Source organism: Ziziphus jujuba, chromosome 2, assembly GCF_031755915.1.
Source record: "Ziziphus jujuba cultivar Dongzao chromosome 2, ASM3175591v1".
Taxonomy (NCBI): domain Eukaryota; kingdom Viridiplantae; phylum Streptophyta; class Magnoliopsida; order Rosales; family Rhamnaceae; genus Ziziphus; species Ziziphus jujuba.
In genome coordinates this window covers 5,522,648-5,544,456 of record NC_083380.1, presented here as the reverse complement: position 1 = coordinate 5,544,456, position 21,809 = coordinate 5,522,648, and the positions used below count along the sequence as shown (strand labels likewise).

The 21,809-nt window shown below is 39.6% G+C and overlaps 1 protein-coding gene across 1 annotated transcript; it reads right to left on the bottom strand.

The window, feature by feature from the left end:
- Positions 1-1,082: 1,082 nt before the first annotated feature.
- On the bottom strand, positions 1,083-21,782 carry LOC132800675 (putative disease resistance protein At3g14460). Its single transcript, XM_060814892.1, has 3 exons — positions 18,992-21,782; positions 1,706-1,927; positions 1,083-1,432 (listed from the first exon to the last, which is right to left on the bottom strand). Exons 1-3 carry the CDS (start codon positions 21,780-21,782, stop codon positions 1,083-1,085), a joined length of 3,363 nt encoding a protein of 1,120 aa, XP_060670875.1.
- Between the last annotated feature and the right edge of the window lie 27 nt (positions 21,783-21,809).

The window sequence follows — 21,809 nt, the reverse complement described above, 5'->3', positions numbered from 1 at the left end:
ATTCTCTGCATCTTTTTCAACTAATTGGGATTTATTTTAGTTTAATTATAGGATTCAAGAGCTACTATGCTAGGCATGAGTGTACTAAAATTATATAAACCATTTTAAACCCTTCATTCAAAAAGAGCATGTTTTGAAGAAAATTTTGAGATGCTATGAAGATTTTGTTCTTATCTTCTGTTTCTTCTCATTTTCACAACATTGTATTATTTTTATGAAATAAGTCTGTGTGCCTTGAACTCACAATTCATGCACAAGGATTCCAATCTCAGAAGCAGTTTGAGACAGTAAAAGAGAGCATGCACGGTAACATATATAGGAAGCGGTTACCTGAACATTCAAATGCACGAAGAGCTAGAACTGAATATAAAAACCAAAAAGCTTGGCAGTACTGAATCAGCAGCTATGGTGAATGACAGCACTTATGCTTCCAACATTGTAACTGCTATAGAGAACTTGGAATCCAAGGAAAATAATCATTAGGTTGTGCGAGATGGACAAAATGAAATGCTGTTGAATGGTTTGAATTTTAACCTCATATAAATTCATTAAGGGTCTTTAAATGGCAGAAGGAATTATTATTTATAGAAATTCACACGATCAGATAGAATTCATCTAAAAAGTAGAATTTTGTAAAGAAAAAGAAAAGCTAACAGCAATATGTAAATGATTGTATTAGAAAAGAATAGTAATACCTATGGAGAGACGTTTTCATTATATCTCGTAGTCCGATTTGGCTGAAAAGCATTAAAATTCAAGGAATCATGCTCGAAAACAAATTGGATGAGACGGTAATTGCGATTACATTCCATCATGTAAAGAAATAAATTTATTATGTTAATTACACTAATGATACGTATATAACATATAGAATGGCATGAATATTACAGAAAAAGGGGGAAAAAAAATAAAAAATATATTTATCAAACAAGGACAAGTGGAAACAACCAACAACGTACAAAGACTAAAGTGATACATACATGACATATACAGGAATTGGATATGTTTATGTTTGGAACAAACAGAACATAAGTAGTGAACGTATATAAAATCAAATCAGGAAAAAGGAACTAATATTGAAATTACTTACAAGGCCAAATGTTGACGTGAGCGATGTGTGCAATTTCCTCCCCTGTATCTCTCTTGCACCGGTCAGCAACCGAACTATGACACCCTTGCTTATTCAATTCAGAAAGAGAATCTGGCAGCCCTTCTTCTGGCAAGCATTGCACCCCACCGCTAAAATCAATGGTCCTTTGTTGAAGGAAGACAAGGTCTCGCAGAGCCTTTCCATTCAAGGACTTAAGCTTTGGAAGATCATTAAGGTCAAGACAAGTCAGAGTTGTGGGAAGTTGCCCGTCCTCTGTAAATGAATCCATGTCCCCAAACAGGTGACTCCAGTTTACCAGAAAACCTGATATGAAGGCCATCCCTGTTTTGCAAGTGACTCCAGTTTACCAGAAAACCTGATATGAAGTGTATATGGATTCTGGAAGGCAATCCAGATTGTGGTGGAAATGACACCAGCGCTGAACAAAATTGCAGGTGCAATTCACCCAGCCATGGAAGTTGATGACTTCAGAGTGAAGCCACCAGTTGTTGGCATCCCTTCTTGATTATAAGAGTTGTAGAGGTAAGCAGTCCTCATTTATCTTTGGACATCCTTTTAAATAAAGGCGTTTGATTTGTGAGAAAGCTCCAGTACCATCTCCTTTTCCAACATCACCTCCCATCATTTTCATTATTGACCACTTCTTCCACTCTCTTAATTCTCTTAAAATACCAAGGTATAAAGATTCCAAGTACTTGAATGGTACAGGCTCTGGTTCATTAATCATAGAAGAAGAACCACTACTAGTGCTGCTGCAGGAATAGTAAAATTCATCACGTATTCTCTCCACCATATCTAATCCACTAATACAAAGATCTTCCAAGGTTCCATAATTACATAGTTATAAACAAATAGAACAATTATATGAATTTCGTATTTTTAACTTGGCAGAGCCAGGATGTGGTAGTTAGGGAGCAAAAAGTTAAAATGGAAAAAAAAAAAAAAATCACAACTTTTCTTTTTTAATGTATATGGATGCCACCATTGTTTGTATGTAATTCCAGATTTAATGCTGTTAACCAAGATTTTGATTGATTATTAACCATGTATATATATTTATAACATATGCCTACATATGGGCCTATACATAGCAAAGAAGTGATACGCATGATAAGATGAAATCCTATCCATTATAGATTTCACTTTAGTGTTTTTTTTTTTAATTTGAAAAAATTGCATTTTCAATTTTTTAAAATTTAAACAATTCAATTTTAAATTTTTAAATTTTAATATGTTGCATTTTTTAAATTTCAATTTTCTTGTAATAGTGATTAATAGTTACCTTATATTAGTTACGTTATATTTAATCAATATGCAATTACAATTTATTGTAACTTAAATCATTTGGTTAGAATTTGTTGCAATTTAAATTTTTTAGTTTTAACAAAATTGCATTTTAATATTTTCAAACTCTTAACCATTGTCAGTTAACAATTAGTTTGATCAAATTGAAATTGGAGGCTAAGTGGAAAAGTGTAAATTTAAAAACTGAAATTGCAACATTTTCAAATTAGATAGTATTAAAATGCAATAAACACTCCTTTTAAAATAAATTTAAAAAAAAAAAACAAAAAAAAAAAAACAAACAATGATGTTTTGGAGAAGATTTTGAGATGCTATGAAGGTTTCGTTGGACTTAGAACGATTGAGCATGACTGTTTATATCCTAAAATTTTATTTTCATTTTGGCAACATTGTAAATTACTTTCACGAAATTAGTCGTGCAAGCCTAAAACGCGCAAAAGAAGTTTCATGGATTCTTGGACGAAGACAAATTTCGAAAGCTGTTGAAACGTTTAGAGACACGTGCTGCTATACCCTAAAAAATATTACAGAGGAGGCCCAGAAAATGAGGCCCAAAATCATGATACAAAGGCTTATCCAATAATATTGAAGCCCAAATCAATAACACTGTGACATACCAAACATATCACTTGTGTGTTTCGATGGCCACCAAACTGCTCTTGTAAATGGCAAACCATAAGGTACGCATCGGCATACTAAGATCAAAACTAGAGTTGAAGATACCCAACAGGCAACCTGGTTTGGGGTCTTTTTGCAGGTGTTTTCAAGCCCAAAATTGGAACTTAGTAGAACCACCCCTCGTAGCTAGGCAAGGAGGGAGGACTTTCACTGTTAACACATGCATAAGGCGGCAGGTCTGAAGGAGAGGTGTGATTTTAAAATTTTTAAGAAAATTAGATTTTATGTAATTTTTTAAATACAATTTTATTTTTTAATTTTAATATATAAATTTATTTAATTATTTATAAATTTTATTTTTTTCTATAATTAATTAAACATTAAAAAAAAAAAACTAAAAAAACTTATTTTAAAAAAATTAAATCCTATGAAACTAATTCTTGAATATTGTTTTTTTTTTAATATTTTCTCTTTTACCAAATAAACCATAAGATGGGATAAATTTGTAAGTTTTTAAATGGCAGGAATAAAAGAGAAAGAAATCTTACTTGGTTTTTTTTTTTTTTTTTTTAATTAGAAAATTTGTGCCTCCTGCAATGACATGGAAAAGGAGATCAGATTGTATTATATGTCACTTTCAAAAATTAATTCTGAAACTGATTTTTTTGTTTTTTTTAAATACTGCAAAGTGTAAATTGAGGATTTCCCTTAATGACTAAAAGAATACATTGATGAGAATTTGAAAGTGTTTTCTGAGTAGTTTTACCTTAAATATCAAGCCTATGAATACAACAAGGAATAAAAATTGAAAGCACAATAAATTATATCATGCATTCAGAGGAATCTTTTTAGGACAAAAATTATAATTAAAGAGTTTTCTTTAAAAATGCAGAATTAAACTGGATTATACCTTAAATATCTGTTGGGTGTTAATATATTCCAAAAAAATTTATGTTTTCTTTTTCTGCGGGAGTTGAGTTGGATTTAGTCACATGAAAGTTTGATTGTCAAAACAAACTCAGTAGGAATAAAGTATTACAATTGAGAAGACCAAAAAAAAAAAAAAAGGGGGAGAAATTTAGCAAATGAAGCCAGCTTGATTTCTAAAGTAACGTTGACTAATATGCTTGGGCCAACCGTTTATGTACATCATAAAAACCCAGAACCAGCAAGAATTACAAAACGAGGTCAGCATGGTGGGTCCCACTGCCATGTGGCGGCAGCACTCGAAATGACTTAAAAAGTTCCAATCTGAAAGTCCAAGTTGCAGTATTCAATATGATTGCTATTTTGTCTCGGAACAAAAGAAGTGCTTCGGCATTGGAAGTGGTCTTGTGGTGGGGATTGCGTGTAGTGGTGTTGTGGGGCTTCGAGATGCATCCATCAATGCCCTTCATGGACTTGGTTGTGTCTAGCTGATGTTTATTGCTCTATGAAGAAGAAGGACAAATCCTTCTACCACCCTCACCGTTGTCTAAGAAACAATAACTTTATATGCAATATGGAGGGCCGACTTATGGTTTTGATGTTGACTCCTCTTCTGCACAGACTGTTTTCAAGAAACTCATTCATTTCCAGGGAATTGTGTCAGGACCCGTCCAGAATTTCTCCTCCGGAATCCTAGACAGCCCTGATCCCAGGGAAATACCACCGAACCTTCCAACGGAAAATTCGGCAGCACCTCCCCTAAGGGATTTACTTACCACAAATTTACCTGCACTGAAAACACACTTCAAAAATATCCCTTTATTCCTCCCACAAACTACAAATTGGTTCCACAAATTTCAGCACTTCAAAACAAAAATACAGTAATCCAGTGCAAGATAAATACAACAAGAGTGAAAGAAATAGTACAACTGCAATAAAGAAGAACAGGGTACTTCACGAAGTAAAACAGCGATGAAGATCAAGTCCGCTCTGGATGAACACCGACAACCTGGTACCTAGAGGAACGGAATTTAAGAGTGTGAGATGCTAATCATCTCAGTGAGCGACCCTACTACTATACCATATAATATCACAGTAATAAGTATAAATAATAATTATTTGGAAATAATAATTTCTCTCAAAACCCTTACAATTCTCTCAGTTGGAAAGGTTCCCCTTTTAAAACATTTTCACAAAACCCTTTATTCATATTCCCCGAAAACCAAGACATCAAATAAATATCCGAACAGTAATAATTATATTTTTAATTCCAATACAGTTTCCAAACATTTTATTTTTAAAACACAGTTCTGAAAATCATTTGATGCACCCACTATATACCAGTGGCGCCAGAGTACCCAGCGTCCCGAGGTACTGCCAGACAGGAGGTTATAGAGAGAAACCGGCATACGGTCGCGTGGCGTCCCACTGCGCCGCTGCTAACCTGGTGTCCCGGCCAAAGGGGGGTGGCCACCCTCTCCGATGGCATCCACAGGACACCCTCATAATATCACCTGCGCGCTACTCACACCCACCTGCGCGCTAATCATATCCGTGTGCACAATATCCATATCACATATACCATGTCACATAATCAGAACACCAGTACGTGCACGGTGCATCTAAAAATCATAAAATCCATAAATTTAAATCATAAAACAAATTTCACATTTTTCATAAACATAGCGGGCATAATCCATCCGCTTGAACCGGGAAATTCTCCACAATTACTTTATAATCAATACCATAAATTCCATGATTTTCAAATCCACTAACTCCCAAATCCATCAATTCAAATATCCACATTTTTTCCAAGCATAAATAATTTCTCGAAATATCATAATCAAATCTCATAATATTCCATGGGCATATTTTATAAAATTTGAAATCACCAACATAACCAAATATTTTCCTTGAAATATTTGAAAATCAAATCGTGCCCAATTTACCATTAAAACCACACCAATTCCAAAATCCTCAAAACCATAAAATAATTCCACACGGCATAAATTTGTAGAATTCGCATTTTCTTAAATCCAATAAATTCATAAATAATTCTACAATAAATCCAATAAATATTTGGCACATAGAAATTAAATTCCAAATATTTAATTCACACATAATATATTCATCAATTAAATTCCCCAAAATTAATTTGAAGGTGGGTCACTCACCTGGAGCACGCAATTAACCCATGATCCACCACGGGATCAATTCTACGACTCACCGGTGCTCCTAGAACAAAATTCACAGACAATCAAATAAAATAATATTTTATTCGGGTAAATAATACCCGGTACCCGGGGGGTCAAAACACAAACGATATCTAGAATTTACGAGTTATATACCGAATCGAAACTCGAGTGATGCTGATCACAGATTCGGTCTCAATTTCCAAGGATCGTACCCGACGGGGTCGGAATTTCGTCGGGAAGCTTTTCGGGTTTCGGCTCCGCAATTCTCCCAAACCGTCGCGAGTTGGCGGAAACGGAAGCCGGATTCAGGTTCAAGAGGTCGAACACAGCGGACTGGAGCCGGCCGGAAATTTCGGGTACTCGCCGGAACAGTAATTTCCGGCGGGCCACCACGGTCACCGGCAACCGTCGCCGGCGGCGGCGCGTGCGGTGGCCGTTGGCTGTGAAATTTTGCAGACTTGTAGATCGTGAGGCGAGCAACCCAACGGGACCGGCGGTGAGCAAAACGGAGGTCGGACGGCGGAGAAATCACCGTTTGAAGATTTCCGGCCCCTCGCCGGAAAACGCTCCGATCCCGGTGCGTTGGTGGTCCGATGGCCGTGATTTTTGGTGGGTAGGCCGGACTTGAGGAGAGGATGATGGGTGTACGGCGCATGTACTGTAGATCGGCCGGAATAGTGCCGATTCGCGGTGGCCGGCGGTGGAAGGGAAAAATCGCCGCCAAACTTCGGACGTCCGATCCGGGCGCGTCTGGCGGCCGTTCGCCGTGAAATTTGGAGGTTTTGCCGGAAATGAGGTGGGCAATCTGGATGGCCGGCATGTGTACAGTAACTAGGCCAGAAAACTTGAAAATGACCGGCGGCCGGTGACTCTCTCTCTCTCTCCTCTCTCTCTTTCTCTCTCCTCTCTCTCTTTCTCTCTCTTCCCCGAGTGTTTTAACAAATAAAACTCCTGCGTGATACTGTTCATGCCACGTGGACCAATCAGAAGCTGACAAGTGGCATTTCACTGTTCACCGACCCAAAAACATTAAAATATTACGGTATCCGGTAAACTTCAAACGTCCATAACTTTTTAACCGGATGTCCGTTTTGAGCGTGCCGCTAGTCTGTGAACTCGTATCGACGAGCACTTCACAACCATGTACGAGTCAAAGCTCATTTCCCCAAAAATAAAAAGTCAACTCCGGCACCCCTGGACAGTTTGGACCGCAACTTGTTTCGTCCATAACTTTCAAACCGTAGCTCCGTTTTCGACGTGCTACCAGTCTACGAACTCGTGGCATCGTGCACTTCGCTACGGTACCCTGGTCAACTCGAAATTCCCACCGAGTCAAAAAGTCAACTTTTGACCCCTTCGGTCAATGGTCAACGGTCAACCTCGGTCAACGTGCACGGATTCCGGTGCGATTCGGGACGGGGTGTTACAGCCTTCCCCCCTTACAAAAATTTCGTCCTCGAAATTTCCGCGCGTCACTGGAACAAACAAGGGTTCTGATCACGCACCTGCGCTTCGGGCTCCCATGTCACTTCCTCGACTAAGTAGTTCCTTGCCAACCAATCCATGCCCAACACTACTTCAAGTCCGGATAGATCCAACAGGATCAGGTCTGCTTCCATCACTTGATCTGTGAAATCGTCGGGCGTAGTCCTGGCTCCCTGCTGCGTCATAGCAAACACCTGGCCTTGACTTGTCTGCTGGGGTCTCCTTCCTCTACCTCGACTCGATCCTGCAGACGGCTGGACTGATCCCGAAGAAACTCCTACTGGCTGACTCCCCTGGGAACTCTGTCCTGGAAATATCCCCGTATGCTGTGTCCGTCAACCTGCTTCTAGCACACTGCCGCTACCATAAGGGCAATCCCTCCTTATGTGGCCTGGCTGCCCACACCGAAAGCATAAACCATCCATTTGACACTGCCCAGAATGATTCCCCCTACAAAGTGGACAAATCCGCGGAGAACCAATGCGTGACTGCTGATACGAGCTTGCATCCACACTGATCGAATGGCGAGCTGGCTGGGGCATGCGATAACTATCTCTCCTCTGGAATCTGCCTCGTGGGCTTAACCCATCACTGTCTGAGCCTGAGCTATGGCTCTTCTTAGCTGCCCCTTGTCGAGGTACTCCGCTATACGAACCTTCGAATGATCTGCACCTCGAGGGTCTGTGTATCTCCTCCTGTCTCTCTAGCTCGAGCGCTGCATCCCTGGCGGACTGATAGGTGGGATGTACTGATCCAGAAAGGGTGTAGCCGATGCTCTCTTTCAATCCGTCTATGAACCTCACCTTCTTCGTGTGATCGTCGGGAATTAGGTGCATGTAGAATTCTGATAGTTCTTGGAATCTCCTCTCGTACTCTGTCACCGTCATGTTCCCCTGTCGTAGTTCCTCGAACTCTCTCCTTCTTGCTTCACGGTAGGCAGGAGGACAAAACTCAGTAGAGAAGGCCATCTTGAACTGATCCCACGTATGCCTTGCACTAACAACTGGGCTAACTTCTCGGGTGAAAAACGTTCTCGTACCGGTAGGAAGTGTGCCGACTTGGTGAGACGATCAATGATTACCCAAATGCCGTCGTACCTTCTAGGTGTGGAAAGAAGCTTGAATACGAAGTCCATGTTGAGTTCTTCCCACTTCCACACGGGAATCGGTAAAGGTTGGAGTAGTCCCGAAGGCTTCTGTCTTTCTGCTTTCACTTGTTGACAAATCAAACACTTTGATACGAAGTCTGCCACTTCTCTTTTCATACCAATCCACCAATAATACTTAACAAGCGTCCGGTACATCTTGGTACTCCCAGGATGCATCGCATACATCGAGCTGTGCGCCTCCTCCAAAATCTCCTTCTTGAGTCCTGGGATATCCGGAACGCAAAGTCGTCCTTTATACACGAGGGCTCCATCCAACTCCATCCATCACCTTTGCCTCATATTTAACTCCTTCTGTGTGAAAATATACTTGAGGCTCTTGTGGTCGGTATAGATTTGGCACGTGGCTCCATACAAGTAGTGCCTCGAGTTTCCACATCGCTTCCTCGACTGACAGGTATTCGATGTTCTTTTGTAGCAACAACACATGAATTACGCTGCATGCCGATGTCTGCTTTCCCGCTTCCACTTGTCGGCAGCGTAACTTAGCAAGTATACTAGAGGCCTTATCCACTATCACTACACTACCATCACGCCTAATAGTGACTTTAACTTTCCTCTTGTGCAACTTTCATTCTCATGCCCACTGTTAAAACTCCACATTGAAAATCATATCTTAAAATCCATAGCATAAAATAAAATATGCACGCTTGTAATGGAGGTACGTACGACACCTTCTACATGCTACGTAATCCATGATTCCAACTGTCGCCGACACTCTGCTACCAATACAAACCAGGGTGGTTGCCTATATTGGCCGTCCAATCCCCTGGACTCGTAGGCAACATGATCATGGGGCTAGCTCTACATGGACCACATTGGTTCGCCGCCTCCATATGGTGCAGTATAATATCAAACGATATAACATACAGATACATGTACGAGCACAAACCAAAAATACTTGAATAAAACACCTTTAATTTCAAATACCACTTTGAAAAGCATTTAAATTTTGATAATCGATCGGGAAAATATTTTGACGCCTTGAAATCGATCGACACACATCCTTAGGCAATCATCCTTCTTCTCCATGAACGAAACGGATACCAGTCACGATGATAAGCTTGACCTTCAAAAAGAAAAGGCATCCTCGACCATCGACTAGGCCATAGGAATTCCCCGTTAGGCTAGATGATCCTAATTGTCACCCTCGAAGATTAGAGTTATTCAAACTCGAGCAACGAATTTACTTCGAGACAAACGGAAAGAACGCTCTCACGCGGGTAAAACGAGAGACTAGACATGGATGGGACACAAAACAATGCACAGTCCCTTCGGAATACTAGAACCTAGAGCTCTGATACCAACTGTCAGGACCCGTCCAGAATTCCTCCTCCGGAACCCTAGACAGACCTGATCCCAGGGAAATACCACCGAACCTTCCAACGGAAAATCCGGCAGCACCTCCCCTAAGGGATTTACTTACCACAAATTTACCTGCACTGAAAACACACTTCAAAAATATCCCCTTATTCCTCCCACAAACTACAAATTGGTTCCACAAATTTCAGCACTTCAAAACAAAAATACAGTAATCCAGTGCAAGATAAATACAACAAGAGTGAAAGAAATAGTACAACTGCAATAAAGAAGAACAGGGTACTTCACGAAGTAAAACAGCGATGAAGATCAAGTCCGCTCTGGATGAACACCGACAACCTGGTACCTAGAGGAACGGAATTTAAGAGTGTGAGATGCTAATCATCTCAGTGAGCGACCCTACTACTATACCATATAATATCACAGTAATAAGTATAAATAATAATTATTTGGAAATAATAATTTCTCTCAAAACCCTTACAATTCTCTCAGTTGGAAAGGTTCCCCTTTTAAAACATTTTCACAAAACCCTTTATTCATATTCCCCGAAAACCAAGACATCAAATAAATATCCGAACAGTAATAATTATATTTTTAATTCCAATACAGTTTCCAAACATTTTATTTTTAAAACACAGTTCTGAAAATCATTTGATGCACCCACTATATACCAGTGGCGCCAGAGTACCCAGCGTCCCGAGGTACTGCCAGACAGGAGGTTATAGAGAGAAACCGGCATACGGTCGCGTGGCGTCCCACTGCGCCGCTGCTAACCTGGTGTCCCGGCCAAAGGGGGGTGGCCACCCTCTCCGATGGCATCCACAGGACACCCTTATAATATCACCTGCGCGCTACTCACACCCACCTGCGCGCTAATCATATCCGTGTGCACAATATCCATATCACATATACCATGTCACATAATCAGAACACCAGTACGTGCACGGTGCATCTAAAAATCATAAAATCCATAAATTTAAATCATAAAACAAATTTCACATTTTTCATAAACATAGCGGGCATAATCCATCCGCTTGAACCGGGAAATTCTCCACAATTACTTTATAATCAATACCATAAATTCCATGATTTTCAAATCCACTAACTCCCAAATCCATCAATTCAAATATCCACATTTTTTCCAAGCATAAATAATTTCTCGAAATATCATAATCAAATCTCATAATATTCCATGGGCATATTTTATAAAATTTGAAATCACCAACATAACCAAATATTTTCCTTGAAATATTTGAAAATCAAATCGTGCCCAATTTACCATTAAAACCACACCAATTCCAAAATCCTCAAAACCATAAAATAATTCCACACGGCATAAATTTGTAGAATTCGCATTTTCTTAAATCCAATAAATTCATAAATAATTCTACAATAAATCCAATAAATATTTGGCACATAGAAATTAAATTCCAAATATTTAATTCACACATAATATATTCATCAATTAAATTCCCCAAAATTAATTTGAAGGTGGGTCACTCACCTGGAGCACGCAATTAACCCATGATCCACCACGGGATCAATTCTACGACTCACCGGTGCTCCTAGAACAAAATTCACAGACAATCAAATAAAATAATATTTTATTCGGGTAAATAATACCCGGTACCCGGGGGGTCAAAACACAAACGATATCTAGAATTTACGAGTTATATACCGAATCGAAACTCGAGTGATGCTGATCACAGATTCGGTCTCAATTTCCAAGGATCGTACCCGACGGGGTCGGAATTTCGTCGGGAAGCTTTTCGGGTTTCGGCTCCGCAATTCTCCCAAACCGTCGCGAGTTGGCGGAAACGGAAGCCGGATTCAGGTTCAAGAGGTCGAACACAGCGGACTGGAGCCGGCCGGAAATTTTGGGTACTCGCCGGAACAGTAATTTCCGGCGGGCCGCCACGGTCACCGGCAACCGTCGCCGGCGGCGGCGCGTGCGGTGGCCGTTGGCTGTGAAATTTTGCAGACTTGTAGATCGTGAGGCGAGCAACCCAACGGGATCGGCGGTGAGCAAAACGGAGGTCGGACGGCGGAGAAATCACCGTTTGAAGATTTCCGGCCCCTCGCCGGAAAACGCTCCGATCCCGGTGCGTTGGTGGTCCGATGGCCGTGATTTTTGGTGGGTAGGCCGGACTTGAGGAGAGGATGATGGGTGTACGGCGCATGTACTGTAGATGGGCCGGAATAGTGCCGATTCGCGGTGGCCGGCGGTGGAAGGGAAAAATCGCCGCCAAACTTCGGACGTCCGATCCGGGCGCGTCCGGCGGCCGTTCGCCGTGAAATTTGGAGGTTTTGCCGGAAATGAGGTGGGCAATCTGGATGGCCGGCATGTGTACAGTAACTAGGCCGGAAAACTTGAAAATGACCGGCGGTCGGTGACTCTCTCTCTCTCTCCTCTCTCTCTTTCTCTCTCCTCTCTCTCTTTCTCTCTCCTCTTTCTCTTTCTCTCTCTTCCCCGAGTGTTTTAACAAATAAAACTCCTGCGTGACACTGTTCATGCCACGTGGACCAATCAGAAGCTGACAAGTGGCATTTCACTGTTCACCGACCCAAAAACATTAAAATATTACGGTATCCGGTAAACTTCAAACGTCCATAACTTTTTAACCGGATGTCCGTTTTGAGCGTGCCGCTAGTCTGTGAACTCGTATCGACGAGCACTTCACAACCATGTACGAGTCAAAGCTCATTTCCCCAAAAATAAAGTCAACTCCGGCACCCCTGGACAATTTGGACCGCAACTTGTTTCGTCCATAACTTTCAAACCGTAGCTCCGTTTTCGACGTGCTACCAGTCTACGAACTCGTGGCATCGTGCACTTCGCTACGGTATCCTGGTCAACTCGAAATTCCCACCGAGTCAAAAAGTCAACTTTTGACCCCTTGGTCAACGGTCAACCTCGGTCAACGTGCACGGATTCCGGTGCGATTCGGGACGGGGTGTTACAAATTGTCTTACCAAAAGTACAGTTAGTTAAAACCCCAATTATGAAATTTCCATTCCCATTCTCATGAAATTCACATGCAAATGGTAATGTATAATATTTTAATTAGGAATAGGTTCGAATATCATAGATATTGTTTATAAAGTAAGAATTTTCGTTTGGGTTAAATTAGGATGGTTTAGTCTTATTAAACTCTTTCTATTTGCTTTATATAAAATAGTCTAAATAACATAATAGAGGACGGAAGGTCAGAAACCGAACACAAACCGTTATTTTTTTTATTATTATTATTTTTTTAATATGTGGATGATAATCCGAATTTTAATATCATATCTTCAATAAACTCAGCCATGGAGCAAAAATCACTGTTTCAGGCTTTGTCAAGGCTTGGAACAATCAAACAGTTGAATCCCGATATTATCAAGGCTTCGTAAGAGATTGAGTGCTCATAACTACAAAGATCAAAGCATGAAAATCAAAATCTCAAACAATGAAATATGCTTCTTGCAGAATCTACTAGAATATTCAAATAGTAACTGAACAAGAATGGCTCATTTACAGCATACACGGTATAAACTTCTCTGAGCTTCCAAATGGCAAGACGATAAGATCAAGGCGGGGGAAAGTTGGAAACTTCCAACAACAGCTTCACCTTCTTAGCACTAGGTAAATACATGAGAATCCATAAAACAGAGAAAAGAAGCAATTATACATATACTTGAGGATAGGTGCATGGTTCATCTGCAAGAAATCAAAATTTCATATTGAGTATGTGTAAGCAAAAAATTTCCCTGATTATAAAATCAAATACAACGCTTCTGATTCTACTTTTCACATTCAAAGACATTTTGGAGCTGTATACAGTATCCATCTTCAAATAAAAATTTATACTTTTCACATGAATTTCTACCTGAGACTTCTAGGAGAGGAGAGAATTTCTTCCATAGAGGCTTCAATTCTGAATTGTTGGTATTCAGTGGAGTTCCTACACACCAACCAATAGTCAAGGTCACCAGTTTTACTGGTCTAAATTGATGCAAGTTGTCCTTTGTATCTTTCAACTTATTGGATTCTATATATTTTAGGTTCTAGGATCCTAGTGCTAACATTATACTAAACTTATACTAGGCATTTGTGTACTAAGATTTATAAACTAATTTAACCTTTTCATAAGAAAGAGCATGTTTTCAATAAAAGTTTTTATCTTTAAGACTTTATTTTCATTTTCGCAACATTGTATTACTTTCATGAGATTAGCCTGCATGCCTTAAACTCACAAATGAAACTTATAGATTCGTGGACAAGGATTCAAATCTCAGAAGCAGCATGAGACAGCTAAAGAGAGCATGCATGGTAATATGCATAGGAAGTGGTTACCTGAACTGTCAGGACCCGTCCAGAATTCCTTCCCCGGAACCCTAGACAGCCCTGATCCCAGGGAAACCCTACCGGACCCTCCAACGGAAAATCCGACAGAGCCTCCCCTAAGGGATTTACTTACCACAAATTACCTGCACTGAAAACACACTTCTAAACTCATCCCCTTATTCCTCCCGCAAACTACAACTTGTTCCACAAATTTCAGCACTTCAAAATAAAACAACAGCAGCAACCCAGTGTATAAAGAACAGCTACACGTCCAATACAGTATACAGAGCATTATACAACAAATGTGGAATTTATAAAATGACAGATAAAGAAGCAATACGAGACAGAGAGGAAAAAGGGAAGAAAAACTTTTTGAACTTTTGGCAAACGAATTGAGACGTTGGGCTCGCCTTGGACAATCAACGTCTCCAACCTGGATCTAGGGGAACGGAATTTAAGAGTGTGAGATGCTAATCATCTCAGTGAGTGACCCTATCTACTGTACACCTTTAATATTAATAATATAAAAATAAAGGAATTTAATTAAGCAATATCGAACAATTAAATAATAAATAAATAAATAAACAATTGAAGTAATACTTTCTCTCAAAACCCTCACTATTTACTCCGTTGGAAATGTTCCTCTTTTAAAACCTTTTCATAAAACCCGATGTACGTACTTCCCGAAAACCAAGGAACCAAATAAATTAATAAACAACAAATAAATAAATAAATAAATAAATAAATAAATAAATAAATAAATACCCCAAATATAAATAAACTGTAATAAATTATAATAAATAATTTTTGAACACCTTTGGGGTTTGAAACTTTATTTGCAATTTACACCGACAATTACACCTGACGCACCACACCATATACCGGTGATGCCCTCCGATATCCAGCGTCCTGAGCACCGACTGGCGGGGGGTTAAAGAGAGAAACCTGCAACGGTCACTTCGGCGTCCCGACAGTACCGCTGCTAAAACCATCAACCCGGCCAAGGAGGGGGGCGGTTGTGCGCAACAATAACCTTGCCTGCCCACGGTCCAATGGCAACTCACGGGTGAAGTAATAACCGTGCGCTAAACCACATAATAATCGCGCACTACCACGTGTCCATACACCATACACCAGAACACCAATACTGTATGAGTGCGTCTAAAAATAAACATTTATAACCAACCGTACCGTTTTCCAAAATTACCGTGGGAAGTATACCAAATTCTCACAAAACACCATCCCACATATTTTTATTCAACAATCCGATACGAAACATTGATAAGCAACAAACCACAATTTTCCTCGAAATACGAGATGCAACCATAAAAATACCGCGGGCATAATTTATAAAATTTAAACCAATATTTTCGTAAAATATTTAACCCAACTATGCCCGGAAAATCAATTTTAAAAACCACGTACAAATGCCACCAAAATACACCTTGCTCATGCATAATAAATTAAACCACAATATAATTCATAAATAAATCACACCACATGAGCATAATTTAAATACCAATTTAAATACCAATTAAATATAATTAATTGCCCAAAATAATTTTTGAAGGTGGGTCACTCACCTGGAGCATGCAAATCAACAAAGATCCTCCTCGGGATCAACTCCACTACTCGCGCGTGCACCTAAACAACCACAGTGCACAAACCAAAAATATTAATATTTTATTCGGGTATTCCCAAATGGATACCCGGGGAGCGAACACCAAACGATATCTAAGGGTTACGAGTTATATACCGAATCGAAGCTCGCGTGATGAGGATCACGGATTCGGTCTTACTTTCCGGTGATCGGACCCGACGGGGTCGGAATCTCACCGGAAAGCTTTTCGAGTTTCGGCTCCACAATTCTCCCAAACCGTCGCGAATTGGCGGAAACGGAAGCCGGATTCGGGTTCAGGAGGTCGAACACAGCGGACTGGAGCTGGTCGGAAAACTGGGTACTCGCCGGAACAGTACTTTCCGGCGAGCCGCCGCGGTCACCGGCAACCGTCGCCGGCGACGGCGCGTGCGGTGGCCGTTGGTCGTGAAATTTTGCAGATTTGTAGATCGTGAGGAGAGCAATCCAACGGGACCGGCGGTGAGCAAAACGGAGGTCGGACGGCGGAAAAATCACCGATTGAAGATTTCCGGCCCCTCGCCGGAAAACGCTTCGATCCCGGCGCGTCGGTGGTCCGATGGCCGTGATTTTTGGTGTGTCGGCCGGACTTGAGGAGAGGATCAAGGGTGTACGGCGCGTGTGGCCGGAAAATGGCCGGAAGTGGGTCGATTTGCGGTGGCCGGTGGTGGAGGGGAAAAACTCGCCGCCGAACTTCGGAGGTCCGATCCGGGCGCGTCCGGCGGCCGTTCGCCGTGAAATTTGGAGGTTTTGCAGGAAATGAGGAGGGCAACGTTGCTGGCCGGTGCGTGTACTGTAGATAGGCTGGAACAGTGGAAAAATTCCGGTTGCCGGCGGTCTCTCTCTCTCTCTCTTTCTCTCTCCTCTCTTTCTTTCTCTCTCTTCCCCGAGATTTTTATAAATAAAAACCCCGGTGTGACACTGTTCATGCCACGTGGACCAATCAGAAGTGGACACGTGGCATTCCACTGTTCACCGACCCAAAAACATTAAAATAATACGGTATCCGGTAAACTTCAAACGTCCATAACTTTTTAACCGGATGTCCGTTTTGAGCGTGCCGCTAGTCTGTGAACTCGTATCGACGAGCACTTCATAACCATGCACGAGTCAAAGCTCAATTCCCCAAAAACAAAAAGTCAACCTCGGCACTCGTTGGACAGTTTGGACCGCAACTTGTTTCGCCCGTAACTTTCAAACCGTAGCGCCGTTTTCGACGTGCTTCCAGTCTACGAACTCGGGGCATCGTGCACTTCACCACGGTACCCTGGTCAACTCGAAATTCCCACCGAGTCAAAAAGTCAACTTTTGACCCTTTCGGTCAACGGTCAACGTGCACGAATTCCGGTGCAATTTGGGACGGGGTGTTACAACATGAACATTGAAATGCAGGAAGAGCTAGAATTGAATATGAAAACCAAAAAGCTTGGCAGTATATGAATCAGCAGCCATGGTGAACGACAGCACTTATGCTTCCAACATTGTAACTGCAATAGAGAGAACTTGGAATCCAAGAAATAAAATCATTAGGTTGTGCCAGAGGGACAAAATGGAATGCCCTTGAATGGTATTGAATTATACATCTTATAAATTCACAAGGGTCTTTAAATGGCAGAACGAGTTATTATTTATATAAATTGACGTGATGAGATAAAATTTATCTAAAAATAACAATTTTCCTTAAAAAAAAAGTTTAAAAGCAATATGTAAATGATTGTAATAAAAATTAATAGTAATAATAATACCTAAAGAGGTACTGTCCATTATATCTCTTCGTCCGATTCGGCTGGAAAGCAATAAAGCCAAGGAATCATGCCCGAAAACAAATTGGACGAGAAGGTGATTGACATTGCATTCCATCATGCAAAGAAATAAATTTAGTACGAGCAATGTTAATTACATTAATAATATATATGTATACAACATACAGAATGGCATGGGTATGAAATTTAACAAGTAGTATTACAGGTAAAAAAGAAAAAAGGGAAGAAAAAAAAAGAAGATATTTATTAAACAAGGACAAGTAAAAACAACCCACAACATACAAAGATCAACTGGCGGATCCACTGTGTGCCCAGGGGGAGCACTTGCCCCCCTCAATTTTATTTTTTGAAAATTATTTGCTAATTTTCAAATATATTCTTAATTTCCCCCCCCATATTGAAATGATGCCCCTCCTAAATTATTTATTTTCCCAATCATTTTTGTTTTCGGTTGAATTTAGCATTTTGATTTCTCCAATTCAATGATCCACATAGTCTCTCTATTAACCTTTCTATTGACATTAATAGCTAAAATAAAATGTAACTGTCCATATTGTATAAAATTAGCATATTATTAATTAAATTTTTAATTGTCATACTTTTTAGTTAGGTGTAACATTGTAGCTAACAACAGTCTTAATTTCATACATTTCTAATTGAAATTTTTTATATTCATTTTTAATAATGTGATAGTTGTAGTGAAAACTCAAGTGAAGTCATGTGTTCAAGACATTTCACTCCCATTTAAGTATAAAATATTTTAACATGATTACCAAAAAAAAAAAAAAAAAAAAAAAAAAAACTATTTTTCAAGTGTTTTAGATTTTTTTTTGGTTAATTATTCTTTTTAGTATTTATTTTACTTTAAAGTAATTAATTATTACTTTTATCCAATTGATTTTAATTAATAATTCACGTAGTACATCACTCATATAGTCAAAAATATATTATTTTTAACTAAAGAGATGAGAATCTAATTGTGTCTCTCTTAAGAAAAATTCCTGGTTCAACCACTAAGACTAATATATAGATGACATATATAGGAAGTTGATATGTTTATGTTGGGACCGAATAGGACACAATTAGAGTACGTATATAATTCAAATTGGGAAAAAGGAATTAATATTGAAATGACTTACCAGCCGTGATCTCTATGTGAGGGATGTGTGCAATTTTTGGCCAATCTTCCCCTGTATCTCTCTGGCACCGTTTGATTAGAGAATTACACCATATGATATTCAACTCAGAAAGAGAATCGGGCAGCCCTTCTTCTACCAAGCATTGCACCCCACGGCAATCATCAATAGTCAGTTGTTGAAGGCATACCATGTCTCGAAGAGCCTTTCCATTTAATGTTTTAAGCTTTGGAAGAGATTCAAGCTTAAGACAAGTCAGAGTTGTTGGAAGTTGCCCCTCCTCCGGAAATGAACCCACGTCCATGAATAGGTTTTTGCAATCGCAAATTTCAAGTGACTTTAAATTTGAAGGCCATCCCTTTTTTGCAAGTGACTCCAATTTTTCACAACCCAAAATTTGAATTGTATGGATATTGGTGGGCAATCCACCTTGTGGCGGAAATGACTCCAACTCTGAGCAACGAATTAGCTGCAATTCACCCAGCCATGGAAGTTGATCACTTTGGAGTGAAGCCACCACTTGTTGGCATCCAGAGAAGATTTGAAGAGTTGTGGAGGATGGAAGATTACAAGGTAAGCAGGCCCCATTTATGTTGGGACATTCTCTTAAACTAAGCTTTCTAAGTTGTGGGAAGGCTCCAGTACCTTCACTTCCTCCAACATCTCCTCCCATCATTAAAGACCACTCCTTCCATTCTCTTAATTCTCTTAGATCACCAAGGTATAAAATTTCCAAGGACTTGAATGGTACTGGTGTATTAATCATGGAAGAAGAACCAATACTAATGCTGCTGCAGGAATAAAATTCATCACCTATTCTCTCCACCATTTCTAATCCCCAAATATTAAGATCTTTCAAGGAGGGAAGCTGTCCAAGCGACGGAAGCAAGTAACAATTTTTACAATTAAGTAGGTACAGAGATACTATGTGACTAAATGAATGATGCCCTATCCAACTTGGAAACCCTGTACCTTGGTAATTCCAAATTCTTAGGTCTTGGACATTTGTGTGAGGTTGAAGCTTTTCAAGTACCACTCGTGATTTCTCTGAATCATCTGTTTCACCACACCACTCCAATCGAAGACATGTAATATGCCTCTTATCTTTCAATTTGGCTTTTGAAACATCTCCAACATTTATTATATTTTCAATATTTTTTATCCAAAAAGAACCACGCAGATCTTGAAGATTACCCAAGTCTTTAATATTACGTCCGCCATTATGGTCTACAAGAAAGGCAGGTTCTAAATGTTGCAGACGTTTCAATTCACAAATTTGCAGTGGCATCTTTGTCACCTTTGTATTCGAAAAGTCCAGATAGCATAGGTTGACCAATCTTGACATATCAGCTGGTAAACAAGAAAGAGATTGACAGCCCATCAGATTTAGAGTACGCAGATCCTTCAAATCACACAATGTGTTGGGTATCTCTTCAATTTTACTACAATGAGACAAGTCCAAGAATCTTAGATGTTTCAAATTGCCAATTGAACTGGACAACCTATGAAGATGTTTACACGTATTTAACAAGAATGTCTGCAAATTGTAGAGAGTATAAATTGTATCAGGTAATTCTTCAATTTCAGTATGAGACAAATCTATATACTTTAAAAGCTTTAAACTGCCAATCAAATCAAAGCCTGTTGTAACACAACTCTGACGTAGAGAAAGCACTCTTAGACATCTCATTGGTTTCAAATACTGTTCAAGATTTGTCAAAAACTGTTTGGGCAACATTCTAGATTGAAACAAAAACGTGCGCAACACCTTATTTTTTGATAAATATTCCTCTAGATTCTTCATATCATGGCTCACATATGTCATGCATGACAAATGACGAGTCTTCCCTGTAAAAACTTTTGAGTAACCATCATCGAACCTTAAACAAAATTCTCTAGAAACAAAGGTAGCCAAATCGTTAACAAGGTCATGCATGGTAAAACAGCCATGTTCATTTTGATGAAAGAATGACCTTGATGTAAGATCATTAAAGTACTCCTCTCCGATTTCTTCTAGAGTCTTATCTTGTTGTGGTTGCAAAAGATCTTCTGCCATCCACAATAAAATTAATTTTTCCTTTTCAAATTTGTAATCTTTAGGGAAAATTGAACAATAAGCAAAGCATTGTCTAAGATGCGAAGGCAAATAGTGATAGCTCAACCAAAGAGCAGGAAGAATGTCACACTGCAACTTCCATATATCACTGTTTAGTATATCTTCCCATTCATCGATACGGTTTTTGGAGCACAAAAGACCACCAAGTGATTTGATAGCTAAAGGAAGGCCATTGCATTTTCTAACAATTCCTCTACCGATTTCTTCAAACTCTTGAAGTGCACTTCGGTCTATTATTTGTTGGAATGCATGTTTTGCAAATAATTGCCAACTATCTTCATCCGATATTATTTGAAGATAATGATTTTGAAAAGTACCCATTGCAGATCCAATGTTTTGATCACGTGTTGTCACAATGATTTTACTCCCTGACGCTCCAAATTTGAATTGACTCTTTAAGTTATTCCAGAGGTTATAATTCTTATTCCAAACATCGTCGAAAACAAAGAGGAACTTCTTCCCTTCTATAACCTTCTTCAATTCATATTGAAGTTGATCTGGGTGCTTGATATTGCAATCCTTTTGACCACTGATTATTTGATCAAAAATTGTTTTTGTCAATTTGAAAACGTCAAATTCATCTGACACTGTAACCCAAGCTTTGAGGTCAAAGTTTTTTTTGACTTTGACATCATTGTAAACAAGGCGAGCAAGAGTGGTCTTGCCTATACCGCCCATTCCCACAATGGGAATTACAGATATCTT

What these genes read in the sequence shown, in the direction of transcription:
- LOC132800675 (XM_060814892.1), bottom strand. Translation starts at nt 21,782, where the DNA reads ATGGGCGGTATAGGCAAGACCACTCTTGCTCGCCTTGTTTACAATGAT. An exon ending in TCACATAGAGATCACGGCTG is followed by an intron (nt 1,928 to 18,991) that starts GTAAGTCATTTC and finishes GAACCTTGGAAG; the next exon opens with ATCTTTGTATTAGTGGATTA. An exon ending in TGATGTTGGAAAAGGAGATG is followed by an intron (nt 1,433 to 1,705) that starts GTACTGGAGCTT and finishes CTTGCAAAACAG; the next exon opens with GGATGGCCTTCATATCAGGT.